General features: G+C 37.8%; 1 protein-coding gene across 1 annotated transcript in view; it reads left to right on the forward strand.

Annotated features, from left to right (window-relative positions):
- The first annotated feature begins 1,333 nt into the window (after positions 1–1,333).
- Cpne4 (copine 4) overlaps positions 1,334–21,938 on the forward strand; it is a 348,827-nt gene continuing 328,222 nt past the window's right edge. The window contains exon 1 of the mRNA XM_027933785.2: positions 1,334–1,513. Within this exon, the coding sequence (XP_027789586.2) occupies positions 1,334–1,513 (180 nt within the window). The remainder of the gene's footprint in view (positions 1,514–21,938) is intronic.

Genomic DNA, 21,938 nt, shown 5'->3' on the forward strand with positions numbered 1-21,938 from the left:
TGGCCAAATGTGAATGATTGGGTAGTTACCCTAGGCAAGTGGAGCAGAACTGGAGGAGGTGGGTCACTGAAGGCTTGCCCTGAAATGATGCATCTTCCCTTTGTCTGCCCCCCCCCCAACACACACACATTTTCTGACCCCTGTCCCCCAAGAGCTAAGCAGTTTTCCTCCACTGGGCCTTTCCTCTGTAGTGCCCTGCTTCACCATGGGCCCCAAGCAAAGGAGTCCGACATCTGTAGATGGAGACCTCTGAAACTCCGAGCCCCAAATAAATTTTCTCCCCTCTAAGTTGTTCTTTCAGGTATTTTGGTCACAGCAACACAAAGGCTAACTAAAACAAATGTCGTGTGAAGTTGGGGAAGTCACTGATGATTTTCCTAATGAATCTACATAGATATAGAATTTCATGAGAAGGATATTGAATTTTACTCCCGAGGGAACCTTCCATTTTTCTTACAGGTCTTGTTCTCTTCAGAGAGGAGGACAGCATTAGTGAACTCTGGTGGATCCCTGTGGCCCTGTCAGGCCTTAGATAAGCCAAATGTTATTGTAAATTGTATCATGTGAGGTGGGCAGGGAGCCTCCAGTGTTCGTCTGTGGCTGCTGTTTCCAAGTTCAGAATCAGAGTCTTCAAGTTTTTCGTCTCATCTCATTGCTCCCTTTTGATTCTGAGTCCTGATGTGTCAAGTTAGAACCTAAAAGGGAAAGGTGAGGATGAAGTTAGGCAGTTGGGGTGGGAAATCAAGTGTGGGACCTCTCTTGCGTCTGGCACGCTGAGGGCTTCCTGACAAGGTAGTCCAAGAGTTAGGGGTGGGAAATTTGAACTGTTTTTTTTTTTTTTTTTCAGGTAGGACAATATGCTTCTCTGTTTTATCACATAGGAATCTTGAATTTTGAATTTTTAGGGAGTCATAAAAACTTGATTAAATTGATTAGCTGACAGATCTGTAAAATTTCATATAAGCCATCGACTTAATATAGAATTGGATTATGGTTCGCAGTCTATTGCACTAATTCATTAATTTTATATCACACACTGAAAGTTTTACTATGCAAATCTATGCAAATCGTTCAGGAAAATAGGGTCCTTAGCCAAGTGTGCCCTCATCTGAGTTTTATTTTTTGGGTTTACTTGTTTGGTTTTTTTTTTTTTTTTATTTTTTGTTTCACTGACACTGTGCCACTCCTTTGGAAAGTGAGATAATAAATACCTTCAGTCTTTAAAACTGTGTGTTGAGAATTTTCTAAATGGTGATGGGGAGGCTTTCTTCTCTGTAAACATTGCAGTGATTGGCACATACACTTTTTTCTTCTTTTTCTTGCCCAAAACAGAATGAAGAAGATGAGCAACATTTATGAGTCAGCAGCCAACACGCTGGGAATCTTTAACAGCCCGTGCCTGACCAAAGTTGAGCTGCGTGTGGCGTGCAAAGGCATTTCCGACAGAGATGCTCTTTCCAAACCAGACCCTTGTGTCATCCTCAAGATGCAGTCCCATGGGCAGTGGTTTGAGGTAGGCGTGTCCAACCAAACAGACAAAAACAGCTGGATGATTGATTCAAAGCAATTTTTTTTTGACATTTTCTGTCTCAAAGTTGTTTATTTTGATAAGAGGGAAAAATTCTTACAAATGAAAACAATTCTGTTTCTGTTTATATCATGATGTTTTGATGTAACTGTTTTGATAGTGTGGCTATTTGGGACATTCACCCTTAATTAGTGAACCTAATACTTTTAGAGTGTTCCACCAATTACCAAGATATAACACTCTTTGTCTTGAGCCTAGTTGTTGGCAAATGGTCATTGGAAGCTGGTGGGTCAGAAACAGCCCCCAGGCTGGGCTGGGATGAGAAAGTTGATGTTCTAAAAATTGGTTCCAGAGATAAAGGCTTGTGGCCAAGGCAGAATTTAGATTAGATTTAATTATAATTCTGGGAATGGTAGCTCTGAGGAAACAAATACGGGGCATTGGTAGAGAAATGACTACTCAGATGGAATTAGCACAGTAAATGGTTGTGTTTGGTTTGGTTTGGGTTTTCTGTAGGACCTGAATTGAGAGAGGGAACTAGGAGGACTGGTATGAGCAGGTCAGTCCTTGTTACTAATCTGCAGTTGGGACAGGGGGCAAGTTCTGGTCCCGAGATTCTAGGCTGGAGCACTTGCTGTCCAAGGGTAGCTGTTAAGGATGAAGACTAATGACCAAGACCAGTGCTTAGTCCTCTGATCTAGCATAAGAAGGATAGCAGGAGGGGACCTGATACAGGATGAATCAGGTCTATGGAGAAACGTAAGTTCTAAAGAGGATTGCTGATCTAAAACCAGGCATTCACAAGAGCCATATGGAAACTCAAAACTGATGATGGTCCTTAGGACCATCCTTAGGACTGAAGGAGTGACTCCTTCTAAGCCCCAAGGGTTGATGGGGCTCAGTTTTTGGGAACTGGGGAGAGAGGAATGCTACCTGTGGAAATCATGAGTAGAGAGATTTGGGTGGCAGAAGTGAGAGCTGGGTGCCTGCAAATTCATGCCACTAGCCAGCAGTTTTAACTGGCTTTGGAAGGTGGGAAGATCACATTCAGACAATCCCAAAGACTCACCAATAGGATACCCAGTCAGAGTGTATCTTAATACACACTCCTTGCTGTGTTTGTGCTGAACAGCTTACTTGGGTAATGGTGTGAATGCCATGGAATTACAATGGGCTCCCAAATTGTCAAGAGATGACTTGGTATCTTATTTCAAGTTTATTTTGGTAAGTTTTTTTGTTTTGTTTTATTTTGTTTTTGGCTTATGTAGATTCCAACCCATCAGGACCCAATGGACAAAAGCTATGAGAAATGCAGTGGGGTTCTATCAACTGTGCAATATTCGGTGGATGCTTCTCTGATTAATGCTTATATAGACCTGGTGGCTCTGGAGAAGAGCAGGAAGGACTGCCCCACATAGGACACATCACACAATATTTCTCTTTTGGAGTAGAAACTTAAAAATAATATTCATTAAATGTTGTCAAATGCTTATCAAGTACCTGTAATTTTTCTAAATGTTGTATGTGTGATTTAGTCCTCACAACAATCCTATAAGATATTTTCCACAGTTTACAGATGAGAAAACTGAGAGAAAGATTAAGAATTTGCTCAAGACCATTCTGCTTCTAAGTGGAAAACCTAATATTTAAGCCCTGGAAGTTGAGTTTCAAAAAGTCATATTTTTATTATTTTGTGCTTATGGTAGGTAGATACTGGTGTTTAGTCTTTGATGGTTTGTGTGGCAATATTGCAGGTTCAATTCTGCAGTTGGGTTTTATTTGTGTATTTAAACACATTGGATGTTGCCTCTAGGTACTTGGTTTAAATCAGCAGTGGTTTTAAGGATCTGGTCTGAGATAGATGGGGCAATCAGGGGAAGAGGGTATAGCAGAGGACGCTTGTTACCCTTCCTCAGGAAACCAAGCACTCCGTGGAATTTGGATAAGGGGTTTGAATCATACTGAGCAGAGCAAGAGTAGATGAATCCCTCGGGAACAGCTCTTCAAGCCTTCAAAAGTCTCTCCCCTGCTTATAAGGGTCACTCTAACTATGATAGAAAGAAGGATCAAAACACTCCACTCAAGAGGCAGCACATTTATCTATACATATCAGCCACATCTCTGAAAGTGAGTTTTGATAGCTGTTGGTGAGCAGATGCAATTCAGGTAAGGAGGCAATGTGCATGTAGAATCAATGACAGGCAGATTTTTAATCTTAATATAACTCCAGGCTTTCCTGGTTTACATTTTAAACAAAAGCAGAATCCACAAGGTGTCTTAATATGTAATATCTATTTCCCCTTCTAAGTATTCTCATTGACTTTGTTGGTGGATATTGTTTTTAAATTTTAATTTAACAAAACTAAATGCAATGTTCATAATTGAAAAAGGTCCCTCTTTGAACATTAGGGAAAGTAATTTGTCTTCTAATGCTTTCTTTACTACGTAATTTGACCGTTACTTTTCAGTTTTTTCCTTCTGACATATATATTATCATATGATTCTTTTGCATGTAAAATTTTCTTTCCTTATTTTATTTTTAATAATATATGTGTTTTATATATTAGTACAATATTTATAATTGTAAAGCTTAATGTTCATAGTATTCCATTACACATATTGACTTATTTTCCTATTTTTCACTTTAAAAAATTGCTTTCAAAAATATCTGATTTTAACTAATACTGCTATGAACATCTTTGTGCATAAATTTTTCCCTTCTTTTTGGACGAGTTCCTACAAGAGATTCTATCGAAGTACAACTGGTAGGATAAAAGATAGAACACTTTTAAGTCTTTTGATACACATCCCCAAATTGTTTTTTCTAAGTACCCTATTTCAGCATTACCCAAAGTGTGGTCTACATGCAACTACCCATCCAAAAATTTCACAATAAAATAGAAACTTATTCTAAAATGTAAAATGGTTCACTGCTTCCTTTGTGTAGGAAGTCTTACTCTTTTTAATCTGTAACATCAGCTTGATTTCCCGCATACTCCGTCATATGGCTGATTTATATTCTGATACTTTGAGAAAAAACTTTCCTAGCAATTTTTACTCTCTTAAGGATGTATGTTCAGTTAGTCAGGAAAACAGAGCCTATGACTGGTATCTCTTAGAAAGAATTTAATTCAGGCAACTAGCAACAAGAGTTGAAACTTAAAACAGGAAGCCATTATTTTGTTTAGGGGTGAATCAGTAATTATGCTGGAGCCAGCTCCTGTAGTCTCCTGAGATCCATTTTTACATATTCAGGAATTTTGCAAGCCAGGGTATACTTATACCACAGGTATTGTCAAACATTTCAGTCAACCCTTCATTTCCCACTCACAGGGAGCCCGTTGTTAAAGATGTACCAGCACACCTCTGGACAAGAGGGGCAAAATGAGGGCTTGGTCATACCTGAACCCAACAGCTAGTCGTCTAGCAGAAGCTGGATCCTTGGGAGGGAGAAAGATAGAAAAGAAGCAGATAGGGTTGAAAAATGCCTCGAAGGCAAGTGGGGCTACTTGGGCATCTCTCATTTCCCTGATCTCTCATCTCCCAAAAGTGTCTTCCACTGGGCAAACTTGCAGCCAGTTGGCAATGTTTGCAGGAAAAGGATGTAGAATGCATTTGAGAGTTAAAAAGCTAAATGACCAATACCTGAATCTCCTAACAGCTCACTGTAATTTGGACAGTCATCTGCTGAGTCATCAGTGCATACCTATTTAGTGATAACATCTACTTTTTGATGCAAGCTCAGTGAGTAATCTTTACCTCCCCATACCTATGCTAGAAGTGAGAAGCCCAGGCCAGTCTGTTTAAACCATGTGGCCACCACGATTCACAGTGGGCAGGGACTGGATTTATTGATGTGTGCATTACTCTGCACAGACCTCCTAGAAAACATTTGGATTTCTAGAGAGACTTTCTTCCTTTCTTTCTTTCTTTTTTTCCCTGAAGTATGCTTATTTAATAATAGCTCCTCCCAGTGATCTCTAGAGAGATTTTCTATATACAAAATTACAGAATTGAGAGAAATCCTTACCTAAGAGAATGCATATGTCTGTATCAGTTTCCTCAGTAACCTTGTTACAGGGAGTCCTGGGAATTGACTAAATGAGGAAAAACGAAACAATGGAGAGGCTAAATGGATTTGAAGAAGAAAGCGATCCTTGAGAGGTGTCAGGGTGAGAGAGGGAAATGCCCGGGGTGATTTTATCTTTTGGGGAGAATTTTAAAGTTTTGCCAAAGAAAGGCTCTGTCTAGATGAGCACTGTCCAACAGAACTCTCCAAAGTGGGTGGACATGCTCTAGACCTGTGCTGTCCAATAAGGAAGAAACTAACCACAGGTGGTAACTGAGCACTTGAGAGGTGGCTAGTGTAACTAAAAAGCTAAATTCTTCATCATTTAATTTTAATTCATTTCTTTAAATCAATTTATGAATTTAAATAGCTAGTGTGATTCCAGAGCATCTTTTGTAAAAGAAGCAGGTGTTTGACTGCAGTAGAGAGAAGAAGGAAAGGAATTTGTAAAAATGTCACCATGTAAACATTTTGTAAAAAATGTTACCTCTTAATTTTACAGCTTATATTTTCAAGGGAAGATTTAGCTAAAAATTGACATCTCTTTTTTTGTCACTTGTTGGACTGTATTTTTCCTAGGGGAATTCCAGCAGAGACAGGGCCTTCTGATGTCCTGGTGTACAACTCAGGTCACTACTGACTTCCCACAGGAGGAGAACACATTGATCAGACCTGTGATCTGACTGTTTGTGCTATTAATAGTATTAAGGGTCAAGGAGAGTCAGTGTGTGTTTGAACTATTGGAAATCAATTGTTATGAAAGGCAGCACATGGTTGTTCTTTCCAGATCAGCAGATCAGCATATGTTTATATGTCTAAGGATCCAAAATTCAGAGAAGATGCTTTTGTTTTCCTTCCAGAATATGGAAAATGGATGATATTTTTATTGGGTGAAAACTTCCATTAAATCTTTAGTGATGGCCATAATTTTTTACAGACAGGATAAAAAAAACTTGCAGTGTAGAAATATATTCCAAACTGAAAGTTTCAGACCTACTCTTTAATTTCCCTAACTTAGGATCATACCCAATTTTCAAATTCTCCCCTGTACCCACTGCTTGCTATATAATGATGACAGTCTATGGTGATAGTTAAGCACAATGGTCATTTAGAATGCTTTTTATTTTCCAGTGAGAAGTAGAAAGCTCATTAAGTCCTGGAACTAAGCATCTTAATCAAGAGGGGTTCAAAGGTTCAAAAGGAAAAGACATTTGTAAACTAAAGACTTTCATTCAGTTCACCAGCCATGGTTGGATATCCTCCATGCAGCAGAGCCAAGCTCAGGGTTTGTGGCCCTGGGCACAGCCTGTGAATGGCAGAGTACTTGTCCTTATCGGGAAAATTCAAATTACACTCTGGACTTTTTAGGATGTTGCTCTAATTGCCATTAATTCCATTTTTTTTTCTCACTTAATTTTAATACTCAATTATTGAGCTCCTTCGTAGGAAGCTCTAAGTAATTCTGAGAACTAATTACCTTTGGATCAATTCCATGTGAAAACAAGTTTTGATGAATCATGGGCTTTGGTGAATAATTAGTGTGATCATGTGTAACACATCAATTATCAATGGGTTCTGATACAAGATGATTATTGTTTATGATAATAGTATATCCATAGAGCACCTCATACTCACAGAGTCTATCTACCTACATTTTTTTTTCTGCTCGTAACAGCCCTGAACAAAGACAGCACAGACATTGAAAGCAACCATAGCACATAGTGAACACTATAGTACAAATCCTGGCTTGTTTTCTTAAGGAAAATGCAGTGTACACTCCATCTTAAAGACAGAGGGCCAGAGGGCCCAACAGTCCTTGAGAAAGAGCTCAAAACAAGATCTTGCTTTAAATCTCTTCCTCTCCCTGAATGTAGGTGGGTTGACCAGCTTAAGTGTGCCTAGGCTACCTTTATGTGGGTTGGAGATAAAAATCAACCACTCTTCCCTATCTTCACTACTGTCCACCCACTTTCCTCCCACCCTGTTCCACCTATCCAGATGTAGTGTTTGGTTGCTATATGACCTAGCATCCTTGTTGGCAGGACAGAAGAGGAAGTATGTGTCCATGGGGTGGCAGAACTCAAAAGAGTAGTTTTACCTGTACTACAGATACTCAAATTTTCCATTGCTCCAAAGCCAAGAATTTTTACAAAAAAAATGGCATAGGCAATATAAATACTAATGCAATGACTTTTAAATATTCAGTGTTCATGCCAGTTAATCGTTCTATACATATATATTTTTTCCTATGTATTCTTTCTAATCATCATAAATACTCTGCAGTGTAGGCTTTACTAAGTAAGGAAGGAAACCAAAGCTTAGGCTGAATTAATAAATTACTCTAGTCACATAACTAGTCAGCAGTAAAGCTGGACTCTAGTTGATTACAAAACCCACACTCTTCACACTTTACCGGAGTCTGAAAACTTGAAGCTGGTGGCCTCTCTCTCTGGCCTGTAGACATATTTCGTCTGGCTTTTCATTGTGTGGGTCTAACAAGTTTTGAATTGATTGCCAACACTTAAAAGATCCAGGTGTTTTGTTCATGAAACTCTAGATTTCTGTTCTCTTTCAGTAGACAGAAAATTTGGCAACCTGAGACCTTTAATCCTTTGGCAACAATGAGCTGTCATTCATTATCTGCTTCCCTCTTTAGGAGAATAAGGGGTTTGTTTCTGTGTTCCCACTAGGCAGCCCACATCACTCATTTCTGCACTCCGGTGGGCCCTGGAGGCATTTGGGTTTAGCATACTCTCCTGCACCCCTCTGGCCAAGTCTCTGAAACACAGTTAACCTCTCAGTTGTGGACACAGATGAGCGCTGAAAAATGAAAATTAAGTCAATTAAAGCATTCCCTCTGGATATCACAGACAAACTCCTTTCTTAAAAGATTTTCTGTTCACACTTTGTTGACCTGCAACGTTTTTGATGGCTAACACTTAGCATGACAGATGATTAAAAAAAAAAAAACAGTTTTCTTCAGTTGTTCACGAAGTTTCTACTGTGGTTTTTACATCAAACTCCCATTTGGGAAAACTTTGATCTTGCTTTCCACCTCTACCTTAACACATCCTTAATAAGAATAATTTCTTCTCTTTAAAAAAAAATGTAAAAGTTGATTTTAGTGATAATAGAATTCTTATCCTGAGCAATGAATAGAAAAGAAAACAAGGAAGTCAGGAAGGAAAGAGAAAGGATCTTTCCTCCCGTGGCCTGAGGTCATGTTCCTGTGATCAGAGACTGACAGATCCATTATGTTCTATCTTGTAAGTGATATACTTGGACAGAGGGAAAAAAGATTTTCGGGTTGCATAGTATGTGACTGTGCATATCTTATATGGATATCTTATAATTAAGTATCTTATAATTAAAACCTCAAAATTGTTAATGTCATGATACCCGAAAATGGAATCTCACAATATGGGGTTGGTTGTCAGTTCTCTTTTCTATTCTGAAGATAATCTTATCAGTTGAAAGGATGATGTCTGGTCTCCTGAAGAGACAGACTTGGCTTCCCTGCCTCCTTAACCCAAAGAACTGGAAAACTGAATTCTGGGCATTTGAGTAAGTGTTCGTCACCAAGAGGTTTCGTAGTGTATCTTGATACAGTTACATGCCCATGCTGTTCATTTTAATGATGGAATTTAGAGGTTGAGGAAAGAACTAGAAGGCCTCTCTCTCTACCTTGAAACATTTTGATGTCTCAGAGGGTGCCTGTAATATTTAACTGGACTCCCTATGAATAATTACCTCCTTAAGAAGAATCATTTTTTTGTTGGTAGTTTCAGTCTGCTTTATCTTTTTAAATTAATGATAGATATATCTTAGATATATCTTAGATATATTGAGAATATTTATTTATACAATATATCAGGGACTTTCCTAAACATTTTATTTATATGATCATATTTTATAATCAATGCAACCTCACAAATTGGGCTCTCTCTGTGTTTTATTTTTCCCATCTTTATGGAAGTACGACTGACAAATAAAAATTAGGGATAGTACAGAGTCACAGAAGAGTTAAGCAACTTGCTTGAAAGTCACACAATTAGCAAGTAGAGGAACTATGACTAATTGAACTCAGACTGACTCCAGAAACTGTGCTCTCACTAGCCTTTGCTGCCCTCCCCTGAGAATAACGAGTACCCTTAGCTTAGTGTTTGCTGTGCACCATGTGTTAAGTCTTTACATGCACATCCATGTAATCCTTATGAGAGTGTTATATGATAGATTGTGGTTGCCCATTTTACAGGTGGGAAAACTGACACAGAAAAAGCACATGTTCAAGGTCACAAGATTAAAAGTATATTAGAATTTGAACTCAGATATTTGTGTCTCCAGTGCCTACATTAGCTACACAACATTGTACCCTCTTATCTTCTTCTCTGTGGAGATATAATAACCCAAATAACCCTAATTTTACAAAGTAACATGTTTTCTTCTCCTATAATTATTGCTTTTTGTCATTGTCCTCATTTAAATCATGGTATAGGTATTCCTGCCCTTTAGGAAGCTGCCCTCTCTCATAGAGAACATTCACTTCTATCAAACCTATCTTTGGAATGCTTCCTCCTCTTTCCTAAAGTTAAAAATAAATTCATTTTCCTAGCCATGGATTTTAGATTGAGGATTCCTGAATATTTTGTACAGAAAAGCTATTTTAAATTTCTTAAGACAATTAGATGAAGATCTCAGTGCTGATGGTAAAGGCTCCTGATCTTCAGGTAGCAAAATTAGGTAAGGCACCCATGCTTGCTTCTTAAAATGTGGCACCAGATGGTACCAAACCATTATTAGCTGTGTGAACAGGAACATCAATCAGACTCGTCTGAGCCTCAGTTCCCTCATCTGTAAAAGGGGTATAATAATGTTACCTAATTAGGATCAAGTTAATATATATAGCATGTTTAGAAAGTGCTCAGTAAGAGTTTGAACATATTATTGCTCATGTTATATTTTTGAAGACATGTTGTTCAGTCGCCAACTTTTCTGAGGACTAAGATGACTAAGAATCCCATGGCTAGTGGCAGAGGAGTGGAAATGGATCAGGAGGTCATTGGGGAAGTGAATCCTGGGATAGGAAAGCTGTGAAAACATTATCAGTGTTGCATCTCAATGTCCACCATGGTGCCTGGCACTGCGGAGGATGCTTGTATCTAGTGGTTAGGTAGATGCCATTTCCCTGGTCCACGTCTCCTCCTGTTCACCTCCAGAAACACTTGGACTGTCAAGGACCAGCCTGTTCTTTTACAGAATGCATTTATCCTGCTGGACTTACTGCTTTCATGAAAGTGGGATTATTAGTGCCTGGGGCAAGAAATGACATTTAAAAGAGTTTTAAGAGTTTGTATTTAAACTGTGCATATAGCAATTATGACTATGTTGAACAGATTGTAAGAGGATGTTTGAAGGTCATTTCCTGCCATTCAAGGATGATGACGGTGGAGTATCTCCTAACCAGGTTCTATGAGCTTTAATTTTCTATCTTAATTTTTTTTATCTTAACTTATACATGTTTCTCTTCTCTCTCCCTCTCTCTTTCTTTTTCCTTTGAAGAGAGTGAGACACAGAGCCCTGTACCTGAGGTCAGTTTTGGAGAGAAAAAGGCCCTTGTGGTTGAGTTTATTGAGTTTATCCTCCTCCTTGCTTCTCTCCTTTGAGACCATATGGGAAACAGTCAGTTCTTAGCTGAAACTCAGCTGCTGTTCACTTGGTTTTTGTCTTTGTCTTCTTCAAAACCACCGACTGTGACTGTTCATGGGGTTGCAAAGTTTCATTATTGACTCTCTGGAATTTGGTAAGCATTTAGCCATTGAAATTCCTGGGATGAAAATTGAAATTCTTCACTGTCTTCATTTGAACTTCAGGACACAGACAATTCTCAGATTTCCATTTTAAGTCACCAAAAGGCTTGCTTGAACATCATCATTTCCCAACAATATTCTGGAGAAAGCTCTCTTACTTCAGAGATAGCACAAATATTTGTTTGAAATATAAGTATACATACAAAATGTAATTGTTTGATCTTTATCCACTTTAGTGATATAATTTACATAGAAAACACATCAAATGAACCCATTTTAAATGTTGATAGTTTTGACAAATGTGTGCACCTGTGAAATCACTATTCCAATTAAGAGAGAATATTTCCTAAAATATATTTTAGTTCTTAAAATTTGTAACAGAAAAAAAAAAACATACATACTTAAATTTCTTTTACCCCCAGCTTTACTAAGATATAATTGTTAAACAAAGTCCTAGTAGTAATTATACCTATCAACTCCATGTTTCTTCATGTGCCATTGATTTTGTTTGTTGTGGTAAGAACTCTTAACCTGAGATCTACCCTCTCAATGGTCCAACAATTCCACTTCCAGGTATACATTCAAAAGAAGTGAAATCAGGATCTAGAAGAAATACTGACACTCAGGGTTCACTGAAGTTCAAAATTCTCAATACATAATACCTTATTGGTAACTATAGGCACTGCATGGTACAGCACATCTCTGGAACTTACTGGTTTTGTATAACTAACTTTATATTCGTTGAACAACGGCTCCCCATTTCCTCTTCTCCCACCCCCTGATTACTATTATTTTATTGTCCACTTTTGACTGTTTGAGATCCTCACATAAGAGTAGTCATGCAATGATCAGTTATTCTCTTGTCACTGGCTTCCCTCAACATAATGTCCCTAATACCTTCCAGGCTACAAATGCTGAAAGGTGTTTCCTTTATAAGGCTTTATGTTTATACCTCATTTTTTAAATTCATTCATCTGTCAATGGACATTTAGGTTATTCTTACTTAGTTCTTGTAAAAAAAATATTGCAGTGAACACCTGAGTGTCAATATTTCTTCTAGATCCTGATTTCACTTCTTCTGAATATGTATCTGGAAGTGGAATTGTGGGCGTCTTGGATAGCTCTGTTTTTAATTCTCAAGGACCCTCCATACTTTTTTCCCATAGTGACCACAGTGATTTACAATCCCACCAACAGTGTGCAATGTCTTTATTTTTAATTTTTTTATAGTAGTCATCCCAACAAGTATTAAGCGATACCTCATTATGGTTTTGATTTGTATTTTCCTGATAGTTAGTGATATTGAATTCCTTCTCATGTTCCTGTTGGCCAGTCTTTTATCTTCTTTGGAAAACTGTCTATTCAGGTACTTTGCCTATTTTTAAAAATCAGGTTATTTTTGGGTTTGATCTTTTGTTTTTATGTTTCTTGCTATTGAATTTAGAAGTCCACAATGTATTTTGGAAATTCATTTTTTGTCAGGTATATGTTTTATAAATACTTTCTCCAATTCTGTAAGTTTGCCTTTGCATTCTGACTTTTTCTTTTCTTGTTTCAAAAGTTTTTAGTTTGATACAAGCCCACTTGTCTGGTTTGCTTTTGTTTTTTGGTGTCATATTCAAAATTTCATTGACCAGATCAATGCTCCTATGTTTTCTTCTAGTCATTTTAGACTTTCAGGTCTTATGTTTAAGTCTTTAATCCATTATGAGGTTTTTGTTATGCTGTGAAATAAGGTCCTGGTTTTATTCTTCTGCTTGTATATATCCAGTTTCCCCGACAGCATTTGTTGAAGAGATTATTCTGTCCATATTGTGTGTTCTTGGCGTCCTTGTCAAACATCAACTAACTGGAGATGTGCTTAGGTATCAACACATTGGAAATCATTTGTTCTCAGATTATTCTGATTGATTGACATGATAGTAAGTGATAGAAATCCAAAGTTATATTAGTAAAGTATCATTTTATTAAGCATGTTGGGGTTCTATGTATAATTTGGGATTAAAGGGGAAAATACAGTTCCACTAAAAGAATATTTGAGAACCTGGAGAAAGAATACTATAAGAAGAGAAATAAAACCTGAGACAGTTCATCTCATAATCAAAAAAAACTTTGTGTGGTAGGGCATGCTGGATTTCAGTTCAATCTGAAATTATTCTGCCAGTCAGTTTAGGAAGTTTATCAGAGCCGCCTGGCTTGATCTGAGGTTAGTTTGAGGTTAGATCTTGAGTTAGCTTGATCAGAGGTTCACCATGGGTTAACTATGTGACTTGAGAGAGTCACTTATCATCTCTGAGACTCTTATACCACCTCATCTATAAGTGGTTGTGAAGATTGAATGGTTGGCTGGCAGGATGATGAAGTGGCTGATGGTCTAGGCTCTGGAATCAGACCATTTGGGTTTATCTGTATGAGGTTATGCAAATGCCTGAATTTCCCTTTGCATTTTCACCATCTATAAAGTAAAGATAACAAAAAAAAAAAAAAAAAAAAAAAAAACACCTGTTTCATGCTTTATTATGAGGATGAAATGAGATGATGCTTAATAATTATTTAACATTACACCGGACATACAATAAGTACTTAAAAAATGTTGAATGCTTTTATGTTTAAAGGAAAAGTTATATATATATATATATATATATATATATATATATATATATATATCTTAAAAGTCATATATGTATACATATAAAGTTATATATATATATGACTAAAAAGAACAAATAAAAATTAAGAAAGAAATAAGTGCACACAAAACTAATGTGGTTGCAGATTACTTATTACTCAGATACGGAACAAGTTTTTATATAATGCTACAATTGTGTATTTAGTGCCTGAGGCAAGTTTTTAGTCTGTTGCCTGGTTCAAGCATTCATAGTTCTACTTGTCTATTTAAAATAGAACTTTAATGCTTGAACCAATTTTCAGTCCCACCAGCAATGTATGAATGTACCTTTCCCCACACATCTTTGCCAACATTTATTATTGCTTGCTGTGTGTGTGTGTGTGTGTGTGGTGCTGGGGATTGAACCCAGGGCTTTATACATGCAAGGCAAGCACTTTACCAACTGAGCTATATCCTCATCCCTATTACTCGTATTTTTAATAATTGCCATTCTGACTGGAGTGAGATGTAGAATGAATCAGACATGATTACCTTATTATGTGCATATATGATTACCCAACTGATGTTATTCTACATCGATACAGCTAGAAGAGTTGTACTTCATTTATGTATGATGTGTCAAAATGCATTCTACTGTCATGTATAACTAATTAGAACAAATAAAAGGAAAAGAAAAATATATATAAGAACCTTAAGTAGGAAAATTGAACAGGTTTCCAAGTTTCTACCAAGTCTCTGACTTAACTACTTTGATCTATTTCAGTTCCCTTAGTGGGGAGTTATCTAAGTCTCCTTATCCCTCTCTGCATTTTGAAGAAGATGGATACATTTGGAGGAAGTTTATTCCACTTGTCTGTGTTCTCTAATCTATAAACTTGGAATCTCAGAGAGGCCACGCTGATAACCTCCCCTTCCCATTTTTACCTCTGTGCCAAAATCAGCCCCTACTGTTTGGCAGAATTAGAAGAGAAGTGACAAGAAAATTCTTCCTTTCTGGAAACTCCAGATGTTCTCAGGGTCAGTTTATAGGCTAATTAAATATTTTATCTTGATTCAAGCTCAGAAATGTTCAACTCCCTATCTTGGATAGTCTATTTTCAAATACTCCATATTTCAAGCACTTTCTCTCATCTGAGAATTTAAGTCCTAGATATTTTCTTTTTGAGTGTGCAGACTAGTTTTTGTTGAAAGATCACAGTTTGGGGACTGGGTATCAAAGAAGAAAATCTGACAACTTTTCCTCCTACTTTGGTCAATGTTAGCCTTTTCAAAACAACTTCTGAGAAACTGAGATATATACTGAGAGAACTTATTTTAGCCTTTCCCTCTTGAAGATTTGCCTCATCCTGTTCATTGCAGCTATTACCATTATATAACAAACACCCCCAAAATGTGGCGGCTTGAAACAACCATTTAATTAAACTCATGGCTTCTGTATTACGACTTCAGACAGGTCACAGATGGGCTGGCTTATTCCTGTTTCAAGATGTCTAAGGACTCAGTTGGGAGGACTTGAAAGCTGGGGTGATTTAAATTTTCTGAACACATTCTTCATTCATACAGTTTAGGTGAGGCTAGGATTTTCTATTGGAGCACCTATATGTGGCCTTCCACATGTGACAGTCTCAGAGTGAGGATGCAGACCTGGCTCTTCATAGCAAGAATGTCTACTTTTTGCCATAGTTATGCCCTGGACTGTACCTGGAAATATTAGTTAGCTCAGTAGCCCACCTCATTATCACATGATCCTTGATTAACTTTAAGGACAGTAGGAGAGGGCTGGGGGTGTAGCTCAGTGGTAGAGCACTTGTCTAGCACATATGAAGTACTAGGTTCAAGCCTCAGCACTGCATAAAAATAAATAAATAAAGATATTTTTTAAAAAAGTATAATAGGAGGAATGTAGGCACATTTAAATCTCCTGTTTAGGAAACTCTTGAAACTTTGAAAGATGCAATTCTAGGAATTTGTAAAAAGAAATATTTTCTACCCTGAATTTAAATTTAGGAAATGCATATCCTGAAGAAGTTAACAGGAAGGAAATATGAATTGAAATCTCTCTTGGTTTTGAATACCAGTTTAAGAAAGTATATATGCTTTCATCACTAGACATAATAAAGTACAAGAAATAAAAGCAACTAGTATCTGTGTAAACCTTCCACATCTATTTTTCACTGATTTCTCCTAATAGCCTATTGAGGTCAGTACTATATTTCCCATTTCCAGTTTAGAGAAGAGGGAACAACTCAGCAATGTAATATTAATCCTTCCAGTCACATGAGCAGTGTAGATGGAAACTGTCTCTCAAATCCTGACTTCAGATTCCAAACGCCTTGGTCATACCATGGACCTTCTCCTGCTGGTGCCCACTGTGCCACGTCCTGCCTCCTTGCTGGAGACCAGAGCATGACTGTGGTATATGCCAAGTCTAAACACAGTCATCTCCTTCTCTTAGATATTTGGTCCTTTTTTGGTCCATTCCCCATCTGTTATCTTGAAAATTTTCCATCAACATCTTATAATTTTGATAAAGAATTTATCCAATTCAGTGACACAAGTGGCTTGTGCTATGTGTAAGCCACAGTTCACCACCAGCCCACCAACAGGGTATGTGTAAATGATTCACTCTTTGATTCACTCAGCAAACACTTACTGAATTCCTGTTAGATGCCAGACACTTTTGCGGGGGCGGGGCTGAGAATACAGTGGGGAATAACAGGGTCTCAGCCTTTCTGCTAGTGGGGAGAATAGAAAATAAACAATAAGTGTATAATCTACTAGATAATAGCAAGCTCTATGAAGAGAAATGAAGCAGGGAGATAGGTGTAGACTGAGAGGTGAGAATAGTTTTAAAATTTTGGCTCATGGACCAAGGGGGTAATATTTGTACCGGAGGCTGAAAGGGTAAGGACTGAGCCATCTAGACACAGGGAAAGAGTGTTCCAACACAGGGAAACACAGAAGCCATGGCACAGGCACTTGCTTGACTATTTAAGGAATGAAGTTTCAGTGATGCCCATGCACGAAATCCTAGAGATTTGCTGTGCAACCTGCCACTTATAGTTAATAATACCATACTGTCGGCTTGAAAGCTTAAGAGGTTAAATTTCCTGTTAAGCGTTCTAATCATAACAGCAACATAACAGGGAGGCAGGGTGGCTGGGGAGCAGTGAAATAAGAAGTCCAGAATAAGAAAAAATAATTTTGATGAGGCAGCTGAGGATCATGTCTGTGGCAATGTTAGGGTTTTTGGATTTTACTCCATATATGATATAAGCTTCCAAGGACATTGGAAGGCTTGGGACAGGGAAGTGATTTACATTTTAAGAAGTAACAGTGTTGCTGGGTGCAGGGGTGCTCACCTATAATCCCAGTGGCCCGGGAGGCTGAGACAAGATGGAAGATTTAAAGCCAGCCTCAGCCACTTATTGATACCTTGTGCAATTTAGTGAGACTCTGTCTCAAAATTAAAATAAAAATAATAAAAGGGCTGGGTATGTTGCTCAGAGGTTAAGTGCCTTTAGTTTCAATCCGTGGAAGAAAGAGAGAGAGAGAGGAGGTATACCCCAAAATTTCACATGGGAGACTATGCAAGAAGGGGTTTGGAGGATTAATTGAGAGGTAACTGAAGGCTGGCGGGTGTGGCTGGAGGAAATGGTTCATTGAGGGCTTGGCTTTGGGATATATATTTGTGTCTGGAGAGTGGAGTCTTTCTCTCTGCTTTCTGATCATTGTGTGAGCAGCTTCTCTCTGCCACAATCCATCCACCATGATGTTCTGCCTCACCTGGAGCCCCAAGGAATGGAGCTGGCCTTCTATGGACTAACACCTCTGAAATGATGAGCCCTTAAATAAACTTTTCCCCTTCTACAGTTGTTTTGGTCGAGTCCTTTTAGTCCCACAGTGAAAAAGATGACTAAAATACCTGGTTGGACATGACTTAAGTTCATTTAAGTGATTCTAATCACATTTCTTTCCTACTCCTTTAAAAATCATCTTTATATTAATGAGCATATTATTGATATAGCAGTGACATTATAAAAATGCTAACATAATTTAAACCAAACTAATTCATGTCCTAAAATACAGTGTGTGTGATTTTTGCATGAGCCATGTGGGCTGAGACTGTGTGTGTGTGTTTGAGCAAAAGAATGAATCCAAACATCTCTAGGTTGTCATCTTTAATTCTGAAGGATTGCTGTGCTTGATGCTTTGCTTTATTTAAAGAGAGGGAGAGAAATTGATTTAATAACCTGTCACATTATACAACACATGAAGAACTTGAGAAGAAAAAACACTCTGTTAGTCTTTGTGGGAAGAAAAATATTGTGACAGCTCTGTGGAGAAACCTTTGTGTGGAGAGAACTGGTAGAAATTATGGCGATGAGTCAAGGATGTTAGGAAACACATTGCTTCCCTGGAATAAGTGAGACCACTACTCCACAAAGCTCCACCATGCGTACAGCTGTTTCTCTTATGTGCAGAGAGTAAGGAAATAGAAATTTGAGTTGTTCCTTCCCTTTTCTTGTTCCTTAAAATAAGTAAACAAATACATAAATAAAATTATTCCTTGTCATTTCCTTTGGGAATTTCTAAACTGTTCTATTCAACTGAGGTGGGACAGAAAAACAAAATATTATAATAACAGTAGACTTGGAGAGTGTATTCCAAAGAGTTTAATACCTTCATGTAAACTCCAGCACCCCAGAGAAGCCAGTTTGTACTCAAGTGAATAATAACCTTAGAGCATGGTCGATACCTTCCATCCAGAGACCCCCAAGGACATGCCTACAGTGGAATAAGTCCTGTTTGTTATAGCTCATTGCCACAGGGCAAGTACCGCCCAGGGGGAATGTGAAGCATCTTAGTAAGAGACTTAAAGCATTTGGTTTGGGGATAGGTCTCTTAGGAAGGGTTTAAGGAAGGGTGGCTTTGCTCTGGATTGGATGTTGTCCAGAAGCCAGGACATTTCTGTGATTGAGAACCTTCTTAAATATTATCAAGGAGGGAAGAGCAGGCCAAGCTGAAGGAAAAGGAGTAGATTTCATTCATCTTAACCAAGATAGGGAGATGCTTGGACGTTTTTGTGGCTTGGACAGTGTTTGTGTTTTTGTCTGGTTCAGACATGATTATGGAACAATCTAGTTTATTCCTATCTCCATGGTGGACACAGAGTAACCTTGTCTTATGTCAGTGTTCTGTGAACATTTTCCTTGTTCAGTGGGACAAAGCTGAGCTGAGCTGTGGGGGCCAGGCCAGCAGTAAGAAGCATAAGCCAAGAATGATGGCACCCAATCAGTCCCAGATCTCAGCAGCCATGTTTCTCTTGTGGAGTAAAACCCGCAGGTTAAGCTGTTACATTTCAAAAACATCTTAACAATGGGCCGGCTTCTTGACTCAGAAATGAAAATTAAAAAATACGTCATAACATGTTTTGTGTTTAAAGCGACTTTTATTTCCTGGAATGGTTATTTATGATGTTTAATTTATACACATTCTATAAGTTAAATTTTCTCCTTTTATTTAACAGCAAAACTTCCTGGTCACTTAGAAGGAAAATTCTCATGAAGCCTTTGGAAGATATTCAAGTCTCTACTCATCTCTTCTATTTAGAGCTCATTAAAAATAAAATTTGTGTATACACTTAAGGTATATAACACAATGTTATAGGATACATATATATGTATTTAAAAGGTTACCATATTCAGGCAAGTTAACATTCATTATCTTATATAGTTACCCATTTTTTGTGTGTGGCAAGTTAATCTACTTATTTCACACAAATCCCAAATATAGTACTGATTATTGATAGTCCTTGTGTTATACATCAATTAGGTCTATAAAGGTACTTATTCTACACATCTGTTACTTTATACCAAAAGTAAAAGTTTCAAGTAACAGATGTGTAGAATACCTGACTTTAAAAAATACCCCGAGTCCATCAGACAGGGCAGAGTTTTTACAAGGAAATAAGCCAAGAGAATATTTCTGATTTTTAAGGTAAGGTAAATGCCTTCATTTATGTCTCATTTCTTAAATCAGCTTCTGGTTAGTTGTATTTTGGGAAAAAGTCATCATTTTCTGAAAGTCTCATTTTAAAAGTATCATCTGATCATTGACATTCACTCAACAAACAGTGATTGAATCCCAACCATATGCCAAGTACCCTTCTTGTCCCTTGATATGGGAATGAACAGTTTGGGTCCTCAAGGGACAGAGAGATGATGTGCAAACTAAAATATTCTTTAAACGTTTGGATAGAGAAGTCAGAGGAAATTATGTTCAACTCTAGATTGAGAAGAGGAGCCAGGGGAAGTTTTATAGAGGACACTCATTGAACTAGATCGTAGATAACGAGTCTGACAGGTAAGCAAGGCAGGCAACCACTTTGTTTAAGAAGACAAATTACTCTGTACATAAGACTGACCTTAGCAAGGGGGTGAATCCCCATCCCCAATAATAATTCTGATGATGACTGGTTCTTGATGGAATTGTACAAAGGGACCACATCTTCTTGGCTAGAGCCCTACCTAACTAAGCCTTACCTCCAGAAGAGAATACCTTTTATTTTTAAAGATCTTTTGAGAAAGGGAGTCCACAGTCATCCTGGGGGCCCCAGTGGATTTCAAGTTACTGAGCATTTTTAGCACAGATAGTGCTCAACAGCTCTCAGTGGTGAGAGGAAGGGATGTTCTGGGGAGGGACTACCGGTTTTGAGGGTCTAATCCTTTGAGTAGATGCAGTCTGTAGCCTGGATTAAATCCAATTGCTTCTATGTAGACCTTTCCCCATGAATTCACCACAGAAAACAGAATGCAGTAACGTCAGGTCGGACAGCTGGCTTCTGTTACATTATGAGGCATTGGGGAAGGATGGAGAAGCTTGAGAAAAACTCATTCATGGAAGCAGACTGAGGTTAGTCACAGTATTCAGTCCCATTAGGCACATACTTACCTGCACATCTCCCATAGTGTTCCACAGTCACTCTCTCCATGCACTTAATCACATTTTCATCTTTCAGACAATCTCAAACACGTTGTGGACTTTGCGCTTAGTGACAAACTCTGACAGACACCCTCTCTCTCAACCCAGCCCACCCTTACCCATGTTCATATTTGTTAGGGGGCTTTCCGAGTGAAACAGATTCAGAGAGTCAAAGGAATAGAAAACAGTTTCCATTGTACTTTTGATGGAATCTTCCAGAATAAAAAAGTCAATTTCCTAGGAATCCTTTATTTGGGAACTAAGGGTGGGTCAAGGTAACTCCATGAGCTCAAGACCTTTGTCACTAAATTTCCAGCCTCTAGAACAGTGCCTGGCCCCACGTTGGCATTAAGTAAGTATTTGGCCATATGAATAAATGAGGCTCTCTCTTGCTGTGTTTTATTGTTTGGAAACTTGCCTTACTAGTTGTAGCACATCTTCTCTAATACAATCTCTTCTTGACAGCAAAATATGTTCAAAATATACCTTCTTCTTGTTTGAATCATCTAACTGATGAGAAATATTGCCCAAATCTTCCTTTGGATTAAGGTCCTCTGATAGATATTTTTTAATTAACTCTTTATCTTATAAATCCCAACTGTATAGCTAAATACATTTCCAGAAAATGAATACAGTTATAAAACCAGCATCCTCATTAAGAAGCTGAACATCAGCAATACTCCAGAAATCATTCATGTGCCCACTTCTGCTTACCACCCCTTTCCATCTATGCCAGAAATAAACACTCTCTTGACTTTTAATAGTATAGATGGTCTTGAATATTTTGTGCTTTTATAAAATATGCAACATACAGTATATACTATTTAGTTTTTTATATCCTTTATTTACCATTATATTTGTGGGATTCATTTTATTACATGTAGTTCAGTCCATTCATTTTCATTGCTGTGTACTGTTCTA

Source organism: Marmota flaviventris, chromosome 8 (assembly GCF_047511675.1).
Source record: "Marmota flaviventris isolate mMarFla1 chromosome 8, mMarFla1.hap1, whole genome shotgun sequence".
Taxonomy (NCBI): Eukaryota; Metazoa; Chordata; class Mammalia; order Rodentia; family Sciuridae; genus Marmota; species Marmota flaviventris.